Source organism: Puma concolor, chromosome E2 (genome assembly GCF_028749965.1).
Source record: "Puma concolor isolate L17-30 chromosome E2, mPumCon1.1.hap2, whole genome shotgun sequence".
NCBI classification, from domain to species: domain Eukaryota; kingdom Metazoa; phylum Chordata; class Mammalia; order Carnivora; family Felidae; genus Puma; species Puma concolor.
In genome coordinates, this window is record NC_141681.1 from 29,775,457 (window position 1) to 29,794,772 (window position 19,316).

Sequence of the window (19,316 nt, forward strand, 5' to 3'; positions counted from 1 at the left end):
GAGCTAAGAAGAATATAGCTAACAGTTACATGGGGTTCTTTTTGCCACGAACTATTCTAAATACTTTACATTTATTAATTTATTTAATCTTCAGCCCAATTGTATGAAATGGATTTTATTTTTTAGCATCCTCATTTTGCAGATCAGAAAACTGAGGCACAGAGAAGTACAATTTCCCAAGGACATATGGGTACTAAGTGGCTCCATGATTCTATGACTACAGAGGGATAAAAATGAATCTTTTTTTTTTTTTTTAATTTTTTTTTTCAACGTTTTTATTTATTTATGGGACAGACAGAGACAGAGCATGAACGGGGGAGGGGCAGAGAGAGGGAGACACAGAATCGGAAACAGGCTCCAGGCTCCGAGCCATCAGCCCAGAGCCTGACGCAGGGCTCGAACTCACGGACCGTGAGATCGTGACCTGGCTGAAGTCGGACGCTTAACCGACTGCGCCACCCAGGCGCCCCTAAAAATGAATCTTCAACACACGTCCCCCACTGAGAAATCCAAATCAGTATTGTTCTTCACAGGAGTGACCTTGGGAATGTACATTTGTGTAACAATGATGCTATCTCCCCAGACACTTTTAGAACTCTCATGCTGCATCAGTCCTGTTATTTTAGGAATAATTTTTTAAAGCCTTATTACTTATGTCATTATAGCTCTTAGACATCATCAAAAATCTTAAAAGCTAAAGTCACCATCTCGCTTTCCTGGAACGTAGATGCACTTACACAATTTCAGAAATCTAACTGCTTACTTTTTTACAAAGAATTTATGTCAGGGGCGCCTGGGTGGCTCAGTCGGATGAGCGTCCGACTTCGGCTCAGGTCATGATCTCACGGTTCGTGGGTTCCAGCCCCGTGTCGGGCTCTGTGCTGAGAGCTCAGAGCCTGGAGCCTGCTTCTGCTTCTGTGTCTCCCTCTCTCTCTGCCCCTCCCCCACTCGCATTCTGTCTCTGTCTCTCTCAAAAATAAACAAACATTTAAAAAAATTTAAAAGAATTTATGCCATTAAAGACTAATTAATTCATCAAACTGTGCCAGGACCTCTGCTGGACACATAGGACTAAGACTATCCAGTCCCTGTCCTTGATAAGCTCAGTTGAGTTGGGAAACAGAAACACATTCCTAGAAGTGCAAACACAGGATGGATATCTGAGTATGTGAAGAGGCATGCAGTTTTCATGAAAAACAAAGCATGCGTCTTTCCCGTAACACATCCAATGAGAGCTTGAAAAAGCAGACTTCCCGTCTAATTCTCTCAGTGGTCTTGTAGCAATACAGCGAGGGGCTATTAAGCAACTAGGCACTGAGGAAGTTTCTCTGACTTTTACTCCACAGTAAGGAGAAGTGAGACACAGAAAGCCAATGTACTTTTCCAGAGGGCACAGGGAAATGACCGTCTCTCTCCTTCTTGCTGTTTAGAGTTCAGAGTCTATTTTACATAAGGATAAAAAGCTCACCCCTTTACCGATTTCCACCCTTATTTTTGATTTAAAGTGGTGTAGATTTTGACAACCGCATTCTAAACTATCCCATATTCAGAGCTGTTAAACACTTTTTTAAAGGATTTTAAAAGGGCTAAAAGTTTGGGGCTACATAATTAATTTCAATGTTACCTGTTTGAGAGGAAGTAGAAATACTTGCTTAATTGGAAAAAATGGAACTTTATTTTTTTTAATATTTATTTTATTTTTGAGAGAGAGAGAGACAGAGAGACAGCATGAGCGGGGGAGGGACAGAGAGAGAGAGAGAGAGGATTTGAAGCAGGCTCCAGGCTGAGCTGTCAGCACAGAGCCCGACATAGGGCTTGAACTCACAAACCGAGACCATAACTGAATCGAAGTCGGTGCTCAACAGACCGAGCCACCCAGGCCCCCAGAACGTTCTTTTCTAACACTTATTTAATCTGTTTTCTGGATTCTTAGATTACTCCTTCCATCATGATAGGGCTTCATAAGCTGTTAACAACAGAAACCAAAGAGATAATTGAAAGGAATTGGCCAGTCATGGAAAAAAATCTCTCTTAAAGTATTTTTTAGGGACACACGGCCTTGAATCATAAAGCAAAGGATTATGATTTGCAAGGATTAAGGTGGTATTATTCTCTGGGGACACTGCCAGCCTTGTATTCACGTCCACTGGAAACCAGTCTTGTGCTGAATGTTGACATTATTCACTAGAACATGAACTGAAGAGTAAATTGCATATTTCTTTAAAAGTTTCTAGAACAGTGATTTTCCAAATTTTTGGAGGACATTCTCATTGGAGATTTGGAAGAAAGGAATAGACCCTATGTAGCATACAAATTTTAAACGAAGTGGACAATTTTAGAGAGTTCAATGGTGCCCTGCCCCTCACCTACGGCTTTCTCTTCCAAGGAGCCCACCTTACAAGCCTTCACTCTCAGGACATACTTACGGCAACAAGTTGGCTCTGTCCAATGGGAATGAACTTTTACCAGTAACTATTAATTGGTGATGAGTTTATTCTCAACTGCCCTGCTGATTAGATAAATATTCAAAAATACACTATTACTGACCCACTTACTTGCACCACGGCAGAAAGTATGTACTTACTACAGAGGGACAAAAGTAAATGTCATGACTGAGGGACAGCAGAGGAAAGACCCATAGTTTTCAGCTGTAAAGGTTTCAAGTATACTAGTTGGGTTTCCCAGAATCAGGGACCTCTCACTTTTTGGCAATGACTCAGAAAACAATATTTTAATATTGGGAAATTACAACTTCAACAGAAAATTATCATAAGGCGCTTGGGCAAAAGTTTCTATATGTGATGAATTTAAGAACCGTTTCGTCTGAGAAAAAGAAAATAAATGGTTAATAGTGAGTAGGCAACATTAGATAAAACTACTGATTGATGACTAAACCACAGTAATTGCTTCTTTAATCTTGATTTAGCTAACATTTAGACATTATTATTTCTTACCTCCTCCAACCAGTTATTGGATGGGTCAGCTTTTCAGGACAGCATGCTGTTGAAATTGCAGCAAATGGCCATGCCAGTAATATAATTAATGCAACCAGTAAGACACGGATTGGAAGCAGGATAATTCCAAGAAAGAAAATCTGAAAGTGAAAATTGATTAAAAGAAAAAAAAGATGAGTGGACAATATTGGAATGTTCTGGCTATCAGACTGAAACACGTAAGAGGAAAGTTTTGTGTTATTCACGTGTTCACTGAAGGATAAACTGAACATTAACATGCACCAGACATGAAAATCTAAGCACAAGGGAAAAGAAACTACATCTGGCAAAAGCAACAGTGAATAAAACCAGGTACTATAATGACAACTTGATCTATTTATCAAGGAAGGTGATAGAAACAAAGTGTCTGACTTAGCAGTCAGGGAAAGCTTCCTGGAGGAGTTGAAGGCTGAATGGTCTCGAAAGACAAGCACAGGGGTGCCCGGGTGGCTCAGTCAGTTAAGCATCTGGGTCTTGACTTCGTTTGGCTCAGGCCATGATCTCACGGTTCATGGGTTTGAGTCCCGCATCGGGCTCGGTGCTGGCAGTGCAAGAGCCTGCTTGGATTCTCCCTCTCTCTCTTTCTCTTCCTCTTTCTCTGCCTTTCCCAGCTCATGGACTCTCTCTCTGTCTCTCTCTCTCTCACTCTCAAAATAATAAACTTTAAAAAAAGAAAGAAAGACAAGCAGAAGCTAGCAAGGTGAGAGGGGAAATCGCTTTTTGAGAGCTGAGTGGAAGGAAGAGTGTTAATGAAGGTGTTAGAGTGTAAAGGAGTAAATGCATGATTTTTATACCTGCCAGCCCTTTATAATTAATAACAATAAGGAGATGGTGAAGGGAAAAGTACAAATAACAATAAAAAAATAAGGAAGAAGAATGAAAACTAAAAATAACCAACAACACATGAGGGCTTACTAGGAAGCAGGCACTCTAAGCACTTGGCAGGTGGTGACCTATTTGATTCCTATGACCTTAGGTTGTTTTACCTCCAGGAAGGGATGGCAAAGAGGAAGCTAAGTGAAGCTACTTTAAGATCACAGTTACCAAGTAGCAGCACCAGGGTTTGAACCCGGCGTGGTTACAAAGCCCTTGCTCTTCATCCTATACCATCTTGACTTTTAAATACACGGCCCTTATGCATACCAGATTACCTTTCTTCTATTAGCCAATTACACTAGTCACACAGTGCGGTCCTTCTGCCTCTATTGCCCCTTGATGGAAATCTGAGCATCATCAAACAATTTATGAGAGACACCAAAATTGTTCCACTTGTCTATCAAATGATTTAACATACAATTCAATCTCTATCAAGTTATCCGTGTGCCTGTGTGCATGTTTGAAGTCAAAATTACATATGAGGAAAATGCACGGATCTTAAGTACATAATTCAGTGACGTTTGATAAATATGTACCCTTGCAACACCAATCAAGACACAGAACATGTCTACCATCCAGAGAGTCATCTTGGGCCTCTTCCAGTGAATCCCTACCCTTTTAGGCAACCAATTCTGGATTTCCATCACCATGGATTAGTTTTGTCTGTTCTTGAAGGTCATATAAATGAATCATACATCATGCATTCTTATGCGTCGACCCTCTCCCAGTTAACATAATGGGTTTTGAAATTCAACTATGTGATTTTGCAAATCAGTAATCCATTTTTTTTTTTATTGCAGAATATAGTTCCAGTGTATTGCCTGCATGACAATCTGTTTATCTATCTTTTGATCGTTTCCAGTTGTGGGCTCTTATGACTAAAGCCACTATGAACATTCTTCTAGGAGACTTTTTGTGGATGTGGGTTTTCATTTCTCTTAAGTAACTACCTAGGAGTGGAATTGCTGGGTCATAGATAGTTTAACTTTATCAGAAATTGCCAAACCACTCTCCACAGTGGTTGTATCATTTTAAAGTATTACTGGCAATGTATGGGAATTTCAGTCATTTGTACATCCTTACCAACATTTGGTCTTAGTATTCTTTTTAATTTTTTTTTAAATGTTTATTTATTTTTGAGACAGAGAGAGACAGAGCATGAATGGGGGACAGTCAGAGAGAGAGGGAGACACAGAATCTGAAACAGGCTCCAGGCTCTGAGCTGTCAGTACAGAGCCCGACGCGGGGCTCGAACTCACGGACCGTGAGATCATGACCTAAGCCGAAGTTGGACGCTTAACCGACTGAGCCACCCAGGTGCCCCGGTGGTATTCTTTTTTAAAAAAAAAATCAGGGTTCCTGGGTGGCTCAGTTGATTGAGCGCCCGACTTTGTTCGGCTCAGGTAATGATCTCACAGTTTGTGAGTTTGAGCCCCACATCAGGTTCACAGCTGTCAGATCCTGCTTCGGATCCTCTGACCCCCTCTCTGCCCCTCATGCTCTCTCTCTCTCTCTCAAAAACGAATGAACATTAAAAAAAAAAAAAAAACTTCTGGGGTGCCTGGTGGCTCAGTCAGTTAAGCGTCTAACTCTTGATTTTGGCTCAAGTCATGATCGCATGGTTCATGAGATCGAGTACCACATGGGGCTCTGTGCTGACAGCACAGAGCCTGCTTGGGATTTTCTCTCTCCCTCACTCTTTCTCGAAACTAAGATAAATATTAAAAAATCAACTTTATTAAGGCATAATGTACATAAAATAAAATGCACCCATTTTAAGTGTAGAGAGCATGAGTTTTTCAAATATATCCTTATGCAAACACCACCACAACCGGGATATAAAACAGTCCAATCACCCAAAAAAGTTCCTTTGTGCCACTCAGCAGTTAGTATAGCCTCCCTGGCCCTCGGTAACCACTGACAGTCTCTTTTGCACCCTAGTCTTGCCTGTCCTAGATTGTCACATAGAGATCACACAGTATGCATTCTTTTCTGTCTGGCTTCTTTTCCCTTCATATTTTTGAGATTCTACCTGTCGTCATTATGTACCAAAAAGACATAATGTCAATACATAACATGGTAAAGTCTTTTAAATTGCAGAGTATTATTCCACTGAATGAATATATCATGATTCATTTATCCATTCATTTGCTCATGGACATTTGGCCTATTATAAGTTTTTAGCTATTATGAATATAGTTCCCATGGACATTAAAGCTCAAATCTCTGGTGCTCATGCATTTTCACTTCACCAGGAGTAAAGCCATTGGGTCAGAATGGATAAATTTATAAGACACTGCCAAATAGTTTCCCAAACGGGTTGTATGATTTTATGTCTCCACTGACAAAACATGGAAGTTTCTGTTGCTTCATATCCTCACCAATATTCGGTGCTGTCAGTCTTTGTAGGCATTCAAGGGGGCGTAAAATAATATCTCAATGTGGTTTTAATTCACATTTCCTTGATGAACCATGATGTTGAGCACATTCTTCATGTGCTTACTGGTCATTCCTCTAACTTTTTATGTTAAGTGTCTGTTCAAATCTTTGGCCTATGTTTATTGGGTTGTTAGTCATTCTCTTATCAATTTGGAGGAGTTCTTTATATGTTCCACATATAAGACCTTTGTCATTATATGTATTAAAATATTGAAATATTTTGTTCCATTCCATGGCTTGCTTTTTCATTTTCTTAATGATTATCTTCTGATGAGAAGAATTTTAATTCTGATGCAGACTAATTTATCAAGTTTTAGTTTTAGTTTTCTGTGTCCTTTCTAAGAAATCTTTACTTACCTCAAGGTCATGATGATATTTTACATTCTTTTCTAGAAGCTGTATGGTTTTGGTCTATGACCCATCTTAAATTACTTTCTGTGTGTGGTGTGAGGTAGGGATCATGGTTTGTTTTTGTCCACAGCTTTATCTAGTTGTTCCAACACTATTTGTTGAAAAGACCTGATACACCATAATGACTTTCTTGGCAACTCTGTTAAAAATCAGTTGAACACATATGTGTGGGCTCTCTATTATGGTTCATTTATTGGTTGATATGATTGATTCATCTATTCTGTCAATACCTCATCCTCTCCACTTCTGTCACTCTTTTTAGTAAGTCTTGAAATCAGGTAGTATATGTTCTGCAGGTTTTTCTTCAAACTTTTTTTGAGTTAATCTAGATCCTTTGCATTTCATCCATACATACATTTCAGAATTAATTTTTCAGTTTCCACACAAACAAAAAAGTCTCTTGAGATTTCAATGAATCTATAGGGTTTATTGAATCTATAGATCGATCTGGAAGGAATTATCACCATAATAATATTGATTCTTCCGATTTATAAACATGATATATCTCTCTCCACTTATGTTAAGTTTCATTAATTTCTCACAATGGTGTTTTGTTGTTTTCAGTGTACTGGTTTTACATATTTTTGGTTAAATACATTCTTAATTATTTAACATTATTTTACTGCTGTTATAAATAAGATCGTTTAATTTTATTTGGCAATCGCTTGCTACTAGTATATAGACCTATAACTGATTTTAAGTTTTACGCTTATACCCTACAACCTAGTCAACTTCACATATTAATTCTGGTTGCTAGTCATTTTGCAGATTCTTTAGGATATTCTACATATACAAACATGACATCTGTGAATAAATACAGTTATACCTTTTCTGCTTTTTTATTTTTAATTTTTAAAACTTTAAAATTCTAATATAATGAACATACAGTGTTACATTAGTTTCAGGTGTGCAATATAGTGATTGAACAATTCCATACATCACCTGATGCTCATCAAGACAGGTGCCTTAATCCCCATCACCTATCTTATCCACCCTCCCCACTCACTCCCCCTCTGGTAACCATCAGTTTGTTCTCTATGGTTATGAGTCTGTTTCTTGGTTTGTCTCTTTTTCCCCTTTGCTCATTTTGTTTGTTTGTTTCTTAGATTCCACATATAAGTGAAATCATATGGTATTTGCCTTTCTCTGACTGGCTTATTTCTCTTTCCTTTTTAATCTGTATGTCTTTTGTTTCTTTCTCCTCCTATTTTATTGCACTGACTAGGACCCCCACTTCAACGTTGAACAGAAGTGTTGAACAAGGTATTTGTCTTGCTCCCAAACTTTGGGGGAACAGGTTCACTATTTCACCATTATGATGCTAGCTAAAGGTGTTTCATAGATACCTATTATTACATTGAGAGAGTTCCCTCTTCTTTCTATTTTCCTGAAAATTTATTTAAACATCAGTGGATATTGAATTTTGTCAAATGAGTTATCAAAATTTCTGCATCCATTGAAATGATCGTATACTTCTTATCATATGTTTGGCTAATATGATAAATTTCATTGAAATATAAATCTTTGTAGGTTAAACCAACCTTGTATTCCTGGGATAAACCAAACATGGACAGGATATATTATCCTTTCCACACATTGCTATATTTGACCTGCTAATAGTTTAAGAGTTCTTATATCAGGATCATGAGGGAAATTGGTGTGTAACTTCCTTTCCTTATAACATTTTTTTCCCCAGATTTTGGTATTAAGATGATGCTAACCACATCTTAATACTAATGCTAACCACATTTGTATAGTGTCTTCATTTTCATTCATCTCAAAGTATTTACTAATTTTTATGATTTCATCTCTGAATCATTGATTTTTTAGGGGTAATTTAACTTCCACATATTTGTGAATTTCCCAGTTTTTTTCTGTTATTTTTTTTCTTTTTAAAAAAATTTTTTTAATGTTTATTTATTTGTGAGAGAGAAAGACACAGACAGAGAGAGTGTGAGTGGGGGAGGGGCAGAGAGAGAGAGGGAGACACAGAATCTGAAGCAGGTTCCAGGCTCTGAGCTGACAGCACAGAGTCCGATTTGGGGCTCAAACCCACGAACTGTGAGATCATGACCTGAGCTGAAGTCGGACACTTAACTGACTGAGCCACCCAGGTGACCCTCTGTTATTTTTTTCTAATTTAGATACATTGTGGTTGAAGAACATACATTATATTCTTGTAATTCTTTTACATTTACTGAAACATGTTTTATGACCTACTATAATTCTCTCTCCTAGAGAATGTTCCATGGGCACTTGAGAAAAATGCATTTTCTGCTGCTGCTGGATGGAGTGTCTATATATATACATACATATATATATATATGTATGTATATATATAGACATGTATATATACATGTATATATCTTAGGGCTAGCTAATGTGTTGTTCAAGTTTTTCCTTGTTTATACTCTGTTTCACTGTTCTACTATTGAAAGTAGGGACTTGAAGTCTATAACTACTATTGTTGAATTGTCTATTTCTCCCTTCAATCTGTTTTGCTTTGTGTATTTGGGGCTCTGTTGTTAGGTGCATATATGGCTCTAATTGTTATATTTTCTAGATGAATCAACCCTCTTATTATAAAGTGTCCTCCTTTATCTCTAGTAACAATTTCTGTCTTAAAGTCTATTTTATTTAATATTAATATAGCCCCTCCAATTGTCTCTTGGTTACTGTCTGCATGGTATATCTTTCTCTGTCCTTTTATTTTCAGCCTATTTGGGTCTTTGAATCTGAAGTGTGTCTTTTTAGATAGCATAGAGTTGGGGCGCCTGGGTGGCGCAGTCGGTTAAGTGTCCGACTTCAGCCATGTCACGATCTCGCGGTCCATGAGTTCAAGCCCCACGTCGGGCTCTGGGCTGATGGCTCAGAGCCTGGAGCCTGTTTCCGATTCTGTGTCTCCCTCTCTCTCTGCCCCTCCCCCGTTCATGCTCTGTCTCTCTCTGTCCCAAAAATAAATAAACGTTGAAAAAAAAAATTTTAGATAGCATAGAGTTGGATTATATATTTTTAATCCATTCTTCCAATCTCTGCCTTTTAATTAGTGTGTTTAATCCATTTATACTTAATGTAATTACTGATAAGACTTAATCTGCTCTTTTACTATTTGCTTTCTACATATCTTATGTATTTTCATTTCTATATTTCTCCATAAAGTTCTTTTATGTTAAACAGATATTTTTATAGTGTACCTATTAATTCCCTTGTCACTTCATTTAAAATTATTTTCTTAGTGGTTGCTGTAAGTGTTCCCATCTTCACTAACCTAGTTTGGATTAATACTAACTTAATTGTAATAGTATACAAAAATTGTGCTTCTATATCTCTGTCTCCTCCTTCCTCCTGTTTGCTTATATTGTCATACAAATTACATCTTTATACACTATATGTTTATCAACACATATTTCTAATTGCTTTATGTAGTTGTCTTTTAAATCACATAGAAGACAAAAGGATTTACAAGTAAAAATTATTTTTATATTGTCTTTTATATTTATACATGTAGTTATCTTTACCAGTATTTTTTTTTATTTCTTCATTTGGATTGGAGTTGCTCTCTAGTATTATTTCAACCAAAGTTCTCCCTGTAGTATCTCTTTCAGGGAATGTGTGCTCGTGACAAATTCTCTCAGTTTTTGTTTAATTTCTCTTTTACTTTTGAAGGAGAGTTTTTCTGACTCTATAATTCTTGGTTGACAACCTTCTACTTTCAACACTTTGAGTATATCATCCTAGTGCCTTCTGGCCTCCATGGTTCCTGATGAACAATCAGACATTAATCTTATTCAAGATCTCTTTGTATATGATGAGTCTGCTTTCAAGATTCTCTCTTCTTCTTTGGCTTCTAACAGTTTGATTATGATGTGTCTGGGTATAGTTTATCTTTGAGTTTATTATGCTTGGAAGTCATTAAGCTTCTTGGATGTGTAAATTAATGTTTTTTTCACTGAATCTGGAAAGTTTTCAGCCATTTTTTCTTCAATTATTCTTTGCCTCCTTCTGTGGCTCCCATTATGCTTATGTTGATACACGTGATAGTGTTCTACGGGTCTCTTTCCTGTATCTTTTTTCTGCTCACTTTTCTGTATGCTTTTTTCTTTATATTCCTCATACTAGTTAATCTCAATTGCTCTATCTTTAAATTTGCTGATTCTTCTGTTTGTTCAAGTCTGCTGTTGAGTCCCTCTAGTGAATTTTTCATGTCACCTATTGTACTTTTTAATTCCACAATTTCTATTTGGTTCTTTAAAAAAAATTTTTTTGGGGGGCGCCTGGGTGGCGCAGTCAGTTAAGCGTCCGACTTCAGCCAGGTCACGATCTTGCGGTCCGTGAGTTCGAGCCCCGCGTCAGGCTCTGGGCTGATGGCTCAGAGCCTGGAGCCTGTTTCCGATTCTGTGTCTCCCTCTCTCTCTGACCCTCCCCCGTTCATGCTCTGTCTCTCTCTGTCCCAAAAATAAATAAAAAATAAACGTTGAAAAAAGAAAAAAAAAATTTTTTTTTAATGTTTATTTATTTTTGAGAGACAGAGAGAGAAAGAGAGAGAGAGCTAGTGGGGGAGATGCAGAGAGAGAAGGAGACACAGAATCCGAAGCATGCTCCAGGTTCTGAGCTGTCAGCACAGAGCCCAATGTGGGGCTCGACTCATAGATTGCGAGATCATGACCTGAGCCGAAGTTGGATGGTTAACTAACTGAGTCACCCAGGTGTCCCTTGGTTCTTTTTTATAATTTCTATCTCTATCTCTATTTGGTGATACATTGTCTCATATTTTCCTTTAGTTCTTTAGACATGGTTTCCTTTAGTTATCTGAACATATTTAAAGTATCTAACTTAAAGTCCTTGGATAGTAGTAGGTCCAATATCTGGGCTTCCTCAAGGATAGTTTGTATTGACTGCTATTTTTCCTATTTATGGGACATACTTTATTGTTCTTTGCATATATTGCAATTGTTTTTGTTAAAAACCATTTTAAGTAATATGACAACTCTGAAAATCATATTCTCTTCCATCACCAGGGTTTATTGTTGTTGCTGTTTGTTGTTGTTATTTGTTTGTTCAGTGACTTTTATGAACTAATTCTATAAAGCCTGTATTTTTTGTCATGTGTCATGTGTGGCTACTGAAGTCTCTGACCAATGAGCTTAGTAGTCAGCTAATGATTAAATAAGATTTCCTTACATGCCTAGAACCAATAAGTTTCCCAGTGTTTGCAAAGAATCTCTTGTGTGTATGTTGGAGCATATCTTCAACACACAGCCAAGAAGAAGTTCACAGCTCTGCCTTAGCTTTTACTTCCTGTTTGTACAAAGCCTAAAGATTAGCTAGAGGTGAGAGCTTAGGGTATTCTGTTGTTTTGTTTTGTTTTGTTTTCAGGTCACATGTATAGTCTTGGGTATACACACAGACCAATATAAGTGGATGCCCTTCTAATTCCTATGAATATGTCAAATCTTTTTAAAGTCCCCTAAGGACATCTCATTCCCTAGCTTTTTCTTGTAAGGTTTTTGGTTAAACCTATTGTTTGTTCCAATCTTTATTCATGGCCTCAGGCAGCTGTCATGTTAAGCAACTGCCTCCGATTGTTTTTGACAAACACCAGTGGAGAAAAGACTGTTTGCACTGGGTGACCTCCAAGGCAGGTCAAATAAGCCTTGCAAACAGTCTTGCAAATAACCTAGAAATAACCTTTACTGTAAGAAAGTACCATAGCATAGACCCTGAACAGACAGTTAGAATGAAGTTATAGTATATTCATACAATTTACTCACATTCACAATTAGTAGCTAATACAAAATTTAATTAAGTTGTCAAACATTGGGCAACTTTTTTATGTGCCATTTCCAGGTTTGCAACAAATAATGGTATTTAACAGTAAATAAACCATTTTTGAGGAACCTTCTGACAAATTAAAAGGATTCTCCACCATATTTCCATTTGGTACATCATCTCTGGAGGGAGGCCTTCTTTCAACACTCTCAGGGTTATCTCCTCTGGATTTTCTTCATAGGACTACTAAAACGTGGAATTTCATATTTTTTGTATTTGTTTAACTTTTTCAGTGAAACATAAGCTTTAGATAGGCAGGGTCCTTATTTGTCTTGTTGTATCTCCAGAAATTACAGTTGTGCCTGGTACATAATAGACATCCAAAAAATATTGTTGGTGTGGTAAGTGCCCCACAGTTACTACCAAACACTCATTTCAATTCCATATTCTGTTGAGGAAATGAAAGCCAGGCAACTTATTTCCATGCCACTAAGCGGCAGACCCTTAAATTGTCAGAAAGAGAAGAGGAAGGGCAAAGCTAAGTCTTACAGGGAGATACACAAGTGACAACAGTCCTTAAGCGAGATATTGATCATTATTCAAGGTTAAGTTCAGTCTGAAGTGATCATAGTAAGTCATACTTAAATGAAAGTATATCCACCTTTTAAACTTGGTAATATAGATAACATTGTTTTTCAACCAAGTCTAGTTAAATCTTCCCTTTGCCCAGACTGTTCAAGACATTGAAACCTCTCTGGTATCTCTGGTCTATATTTTTAATTTAAAAAACAAAAGCAAAACAAAACAAAAAACCTAGACTATATTCAACTCCATTCAATAGAAGTAGTAAATTTTAAGTAGAGTATAAAATTTGTAGACAACAAATAGCATAGCTATCAATATTAAGATCAGCAAACAGTCCAGATTCTTTCACACATTATCCCACTTAATTTTAACCCTCCTTTGATGTAAGACTATCCCAATTTAATCAATGAGGAAAGTGAAGTTCAGAGAGGTTAAGTAACTTGGCCAAAGTCATAAAACTAATAAATGGTGGGGCCTGAGCAGGTTTTCTGACTAAGACTAGTGATCTTTCCATGATACTACAGCCCTTGTAGAGTTATTTGAAAGTGCTCTCCAAACAATAACAGGTCATGTATAAAAAGATAAACAAACAAAACAATTTACTCTAGATGTAATATAAATATAAATAAATATAAATATACCACTTTGACCCTCTCTCCAAAATATAAAGCCAAATAGACATACTTTCATTGAAGAATGACTGATTTGACCAAATCAGACTAAAATTAATCCTGTAGGATAGTCAATGTATTTAGAAGTGTTTCAGAAATTTTAAGATACAAAGGGAATATCTGTCCATTTAAAGACACTAGGGTCAAATTTTTAAACATTTAGCTTCTTTACAAAGAGGTATTACTACATTATCTTCCTCTTCCTCTCTCGCACCCTTCTTCAACAGATGCCCATTACTCTAACCTGCCTCCACTGTGGAGGACAATGGTCTCAACACATATAAGTGGGCTATGCAAATATTGCACTATTTCAGATTTGAAGTAAAGAAACGTGTGAAATGGACAGGAAAACATGAAACCCCCCCCTTTTTTTTTCATGCAGAACACGCAGGACAAATGTAGCTTGCACATTCTATCTTGTTCTTTGATCGCTAACTTTACCAAAGAGGAAGTCCAAAGAGGGAGTTGTAACTGCTAATGGTAAAAGCAGCGCTTTACAAGAAAAAGGAAAGAAAAGGAAACTTCCTTTTTGTATTCAGCAATTTTTCACAGTGGAAAAAAGTTTGAAGAAGTGTTGACTCTAGAAGTGTTTGAGTGAAGAATGATCCAGGGTGATGACTTTTGAAACACGTTAAGCTGACCCACGTTATCCCTTTTCCTAGATTCGGATTTCCTCCCCTTGATGCCCCTGTTCAGCTAGATCATCCCAGCCTTACTTCTTTCCTTGTTCTAATTCCAGACCCGGGTTCTCTGCGTTCTCCCTCACTCTTCACATCCCAGACTGCCTCCTCTCCTTCCCTAAGGCAAAAAAAAAAAAAAAAAAAAAAAAAAAAGACTTCCCCAAGCCCACTCTCCTATAGATTGCCCACCACCCCCCCTCCACTCCACACTAACAAACTCGAGTTGAAGTTCTTGTCACAGATTCATCTCCCTTCTCAGCACGGAATGTTTCCTGTGCCATTGGCCTGCTCAGTCTTCTCTTGTTTAGGACTCACCTCTCAGACCCACATGTTCTTTGCATTTTCTCTTCTCACACACCTTCAGACCATCCTCCACTTGTCCTCAATTCTCACAGCTACAACTCCGCCCCTTCCAGACTCGTGGTACCTTCAAAAGCCCTCACTTCCTAGATCCCACATCTCGTCCTTCCTCAGAGCCTTTGCTTCTCAGACTCACAACCGCACCCCCCACTCCCCCCGCCGTCACACCCACACTCCCCTCCTACAACTGCCCTGTCATATCAAGGGCCCTCCCCTGGATCTGCCTCCCCTCTCAGACCCACACCCCTCCCCTGGATCTGCCTCCCCTCTCAGACCCACATCCCTCCCCTAGACCTGCCTCCCCTCTCAGACCCACACCCCTCCCCTGGATCTGCCTCCCCTCTCAGACCCACACCCCTCCCCTGGATCTGCCTCCCCTCTCAGACCCACACCCCTCCCCTGGATCTGCTTCCCCTCTCACACCCACATCCCTCCCCTGGATCTGCCTCCTCTCTCAGACCCACATCCCTCTCCTAGACCTGCCTCCTCTCTCTGACCCACATCCTTCCCCTGGATCTGCCTCCTCTCTCAGACCCACACCCCTCCCCTGGATCTGCCTCCCCTCTCACACCCACATCCTTGCCCTGGACCTGCCTCCTCTCTCAGACCCACATCTTTCTGCTGGAACTGCCTCCCCTCTCAGACCCACATCCTTCCGCTGGATCTGCCTCCCCTCTCAGACCCACACCCCTCCCCTGGATCTGCCTCCTTTCTCAGACCCACATCCTTGCCCTGGACCTGCCTCCTCTCTCAGACCCACATCCCTCTCCTGGATCTGCCTCCTCTCTCAGACCCACATCTTTCTGCTGGATCTGCTTCCCCTCTCAGACCCACATCCCTCCCCTAGACCTGCCTCCCATCTCAGACCCACACCCCTCCCCTGGATCTGTCTCCTCTCTCAGACCCATATCCCTCACCTCTCTCACCTGGCTCCTCCTCCTTTGTCAGATCTCCGCCCTTCCCCTGGATCTGCCTCCTCTCTCAGACCCACACCCCTCCCCTGGATCTGCCTCCCCTCTCAGACCCACATCCCTCCCCTGGATCTGCCTCCTCTCTCAGACCCACATCTTTCTGCTGGATCTGCCTCCCCTCTCAGACCCACATCCCTTCCCTAGACCTGCCTCCCCTCTCACACCCACATCCCTCCCCTGGATCTGCCTCCCCTCTCACACCCACATCCTTGCCCTGGACCTGCCTCCTCTCTCAGACCCACATCTTTCTGCTGGAACTGCCTCCCCTCTCAGACCCACATCCTTCCGCTGGATCTGCCTCCTCTCTCAGACCCACAACTCTCACCTCTCTCACCTGGCTCCGCCTCCCCTCTCAGACCCACACCCCTCCCCTGGATCTGCCTCCCCTCTCAGACCCACATCCCTCACCTCTCTCACCTGGCTCCTCCTCCTTTGTCAGATCTCCGCCCTTCCCCTGGATCTGCCTCCTCTCTCAGACCCACACCCCTCCCCTGGATCTGCCTCCCCTCTCAGACCCACATCCCTCCCCTGGATCTGCCTCCCCTCTCAGACCCACACCCCTCCCCTGGATCTGCCTCCCCTCTCAGACCCACAACCCTCACCTCTCTCACCTGGCTCCGCCTCCCCTGTCAGATCCACGCCCCTCCTCGGATCTGCTTCCTCTCTCAGACCCACATCCCTCCCCTGGATCTGCCTCCTCTCTCAGACCCACATCTTTCTGCTGGATCTGCCTCCCCTCTCAGACCCACATCCCTTCCCTAGACCTGCCTCCCCTCTCACACCCACATCCCTCCCCTGGATCTGCCTCCCCTCTCAGACCCACATCCTTGCCCTGGACCTGCCTCCTCTCTCAGACCCACATCTTTCTGCTGGAACTGCCTCCCCTCTCAGACCCACATCCTTCCACTGGATCTGCCTCCTCTCTCAGACCCACAACCCTCACCTCTCTCACCTGGCTCCGCCTCCCCTCTCAGACCCACACCCCTCCCCTGGATCTGCCTCCTCTCTCAGACCCACATCCCTCACCTCTCTCTCCTGGCTCCGCCTCCCCTGTCAGATCCACGCCCCTCCTCCGATCTGCTTCCTCTCGGCCTCAAGCCCCTCACCTACCTCTGCCTTCACCGTCAGACCCACGCCTCTCCCCTTGTTCCTCCTCCTCGCCCCTTGTTCCGCCGGCTCCCTCACCTGGAGGCGACTCGCCGCGCCCATCCGTGTCTGCTGCACGAACGGGTTGGGCACCGGCGGCGGGAAGAAGGACGCCTGGCGGGGCACCATGGACGGCCGCAGCCCGGCTTGCCCGATGCCCCCGCCCGGCACCGTGGCCGCCACCGCCGCCGCCTCCGCGCACTTGCTCATGGCTCAGCAGGGCGTCGGACCGGACCCAGGGACCGTCGCGAAAAGCCGGAGCGAGCACCCGTCGAGACCTCCTAGGGGGAGCTTCACCGGAGTCCCAGCCCGCGGCGCTGTTGCGGGGCCACCGCGCAGGCGCGAGTCACCTAGAGGCCGTACGGCCTCGCCTCTGGCTCTGAACTCCCCAGCTCTGGCTCCGCCCCCTGAGCGCTGGCCCCACCCCTTTAGGTATCTGGCTCTTCCTCTTTGGTCATATAACTCCGCCCCCAACCCCCCCCCCCCCCCCCGCCCCGAAAGTTTCTCCTTCAGAGCAGGGCACCCCAATGAGAGACAGTTTAGGCAGGGTTCTCTGCTTGAGGGTCACGCCCACCTGGAGTACCAATCTCTTTTACGGGGCCTGTTGGCCTAATCTCGCTGGCTCCAGGAGCCTCAGTTGGCCCCTTCTGTAAAATGGGATAAACAGAACTCAGATAAACAGAACCCAAATCTAGCCATCCCTAGGATGTACCATTTAAGTGAGTTAGTATATCCAGGGTGGGTTTTGTTTTATGTGTTTAATTTCTGGTATATGTTTCGGTTTTGCTTAAACCAGTTTGAGGTGGATGTTTGCCAGTTACAGCTGAAAGAGTCATGACAACAGAGATATTGGTACCTGGAGTGGAATCTTCCCCTCAAAACATGGGCCAAGAGTGGAAGATGGTTCTCCAAAAGAAAATCGAGGTTTCCCAATGCTGTTAATACAAAAAAACAATGATTGCCAACTATTGCCTTCCACGCTTGATGAGGAACCTGGCCCCCAAAAGGGAAATAACTTGGGCCATGGCTCTATTTTACCCTGAGGAAGTTCAAGGGCCTATCTGGAACTATATGAGTAGTGGTGGGGCTGGGGAAGATAGACAGTTTCCCAGGACCTGAGGCCAGGTGGTCAAACCTTGGGTGCAGACAAGCAAATACTGGAGATGGTAACTTATAATTACTGGTCAACGACTCACACCAGCCTGGAGGGCCTGGTGAGAATCCGAATCAGGACCCTGGGACAGCTGGTGTTTCACACTTAGCTACTGCATAATCTCAGAATCTTCCAACCCTACCGGATAGATGTGTGGCCTTCAGCTCCTCACTTAACCTCTGAGCTTGTACCCTCATCTAAGAATGGGAAAAAATTAATTTCTACTCCATAAAGTTGTAGTAACAATGAAAACAAAATGAAACATGTAGTGTTCATAGGAAAGCAGTCAAGAAATGGCCCCTTTTAGGTATTACATTGTGGAGCCGCGGAATGTTCTCAGTGTAACAGAGCATGTTAATAATAGTGTATTATAGTCATGATGTAAGCTTCCTTAGCCTCGGGGGTCTTCAAGTAGGGGCTGGCAGTCCCTTGTGTCTCTTTAGCCAGGAACTTGCACAAAAGGCTATCTCTTCAGGACCCTCAAGGACCTGAGCCATTGGGCAGGCCATAGGAGAAAAGATGACTCCCAGGCCACAAAGGTCACCTCTAGAGAGTCCTGTCCAATCACCAGCCTCACCATGAGAGGCCTGAAGCAACCAGTCTGTCAGAGCCAGAAAGGGCCTCCGAAATAATCCCAGGCTTTCAATTCGTTTCCCAGCAATTCCAAGCTTCCTATATAGAAGGGGATTAGGGGTGAGCAACTTGGTGGGAAGGAGAGATAAAGAGCTTAAACATTAATAGAAGCTGTGTTTTGAAGGCCCACTTTCTTTCTCCCTTAGTTATGTTTACTTAGGGTGGCTTTGGGGGCAGTAGAGGGTAATGCTGCTGATGGAGATTCTGGGCTGGGGCTAGAGCTCTTTCTCTAGGTCATCTTTGGCCTTGACCTGGGTTGTTACCTGATAGCTATGGTACCCTGGGCAAGTTGCTTTTCTCTGGGCCTGTTTCCTCATCAGTAAAAATTGAGCTAATCATTAGCCTCCCCGTCTTTACGCTGTTGTAAAGGTTAAATGAAATGCTGCATGTCAAGCGCCCGGCACATAGTAAGCACTCCATTAATGGAAGGGCGTTTTTGTGGTTCAGTAGCAGTAAACTGAGCCTCAGAAAGGAAGGGGACCTTGAATGAGACCCTGCCAGCACAGTGACAGAACCAGCGCTATTTCAAAGGCTCTTCCTTCAGGACAGAGGGACTCCAGCTCACCCACTTGGAGGGTCTCCTGCTCTTTATTCTGGCAGCTCTGACCTTTGCCGCAAATGTCACCCGG

At 42.0% G+C, this 19,316-nt stretch overlaps 1 protein-coding gene across 2 annotated transcripts in view; it reads right to left on the minus strand.

Annotated features, from left to right (window-relative positions):
- Positions 1-17,271, minus strand: part of LPCAT2 (lysophosphatidylcholine acyltransferase 2) — a 71,896-nt gene extending 54,625 nt beyond the window's left edge. The window contains exons 1-2 of one of the 2 annotated variants that reach the window (XM_086689407.1): positions 16,941-17,271; positions 2,955-3,094 (exon numbers count right to left, since the gene is read on the minus strand). In XM_086689407.1, coding sequence (XP_086545533.1) covers positions 2,955-3,094; positions 16,941-17,111 — 311 coding nt within the window. In that variant the 5' untranslated portion in view covers positions 17,112-17,271. The remainder of the gene's footprint in view (positions 1-2,954; positions 3,095-16,940) is intronic. The other variant, XM_086689408.1, reaches the window with a different exon arrangement.
- Between the last annotated feature and the right edge of the window lie 2,045 nt (positions 17,272-19,316).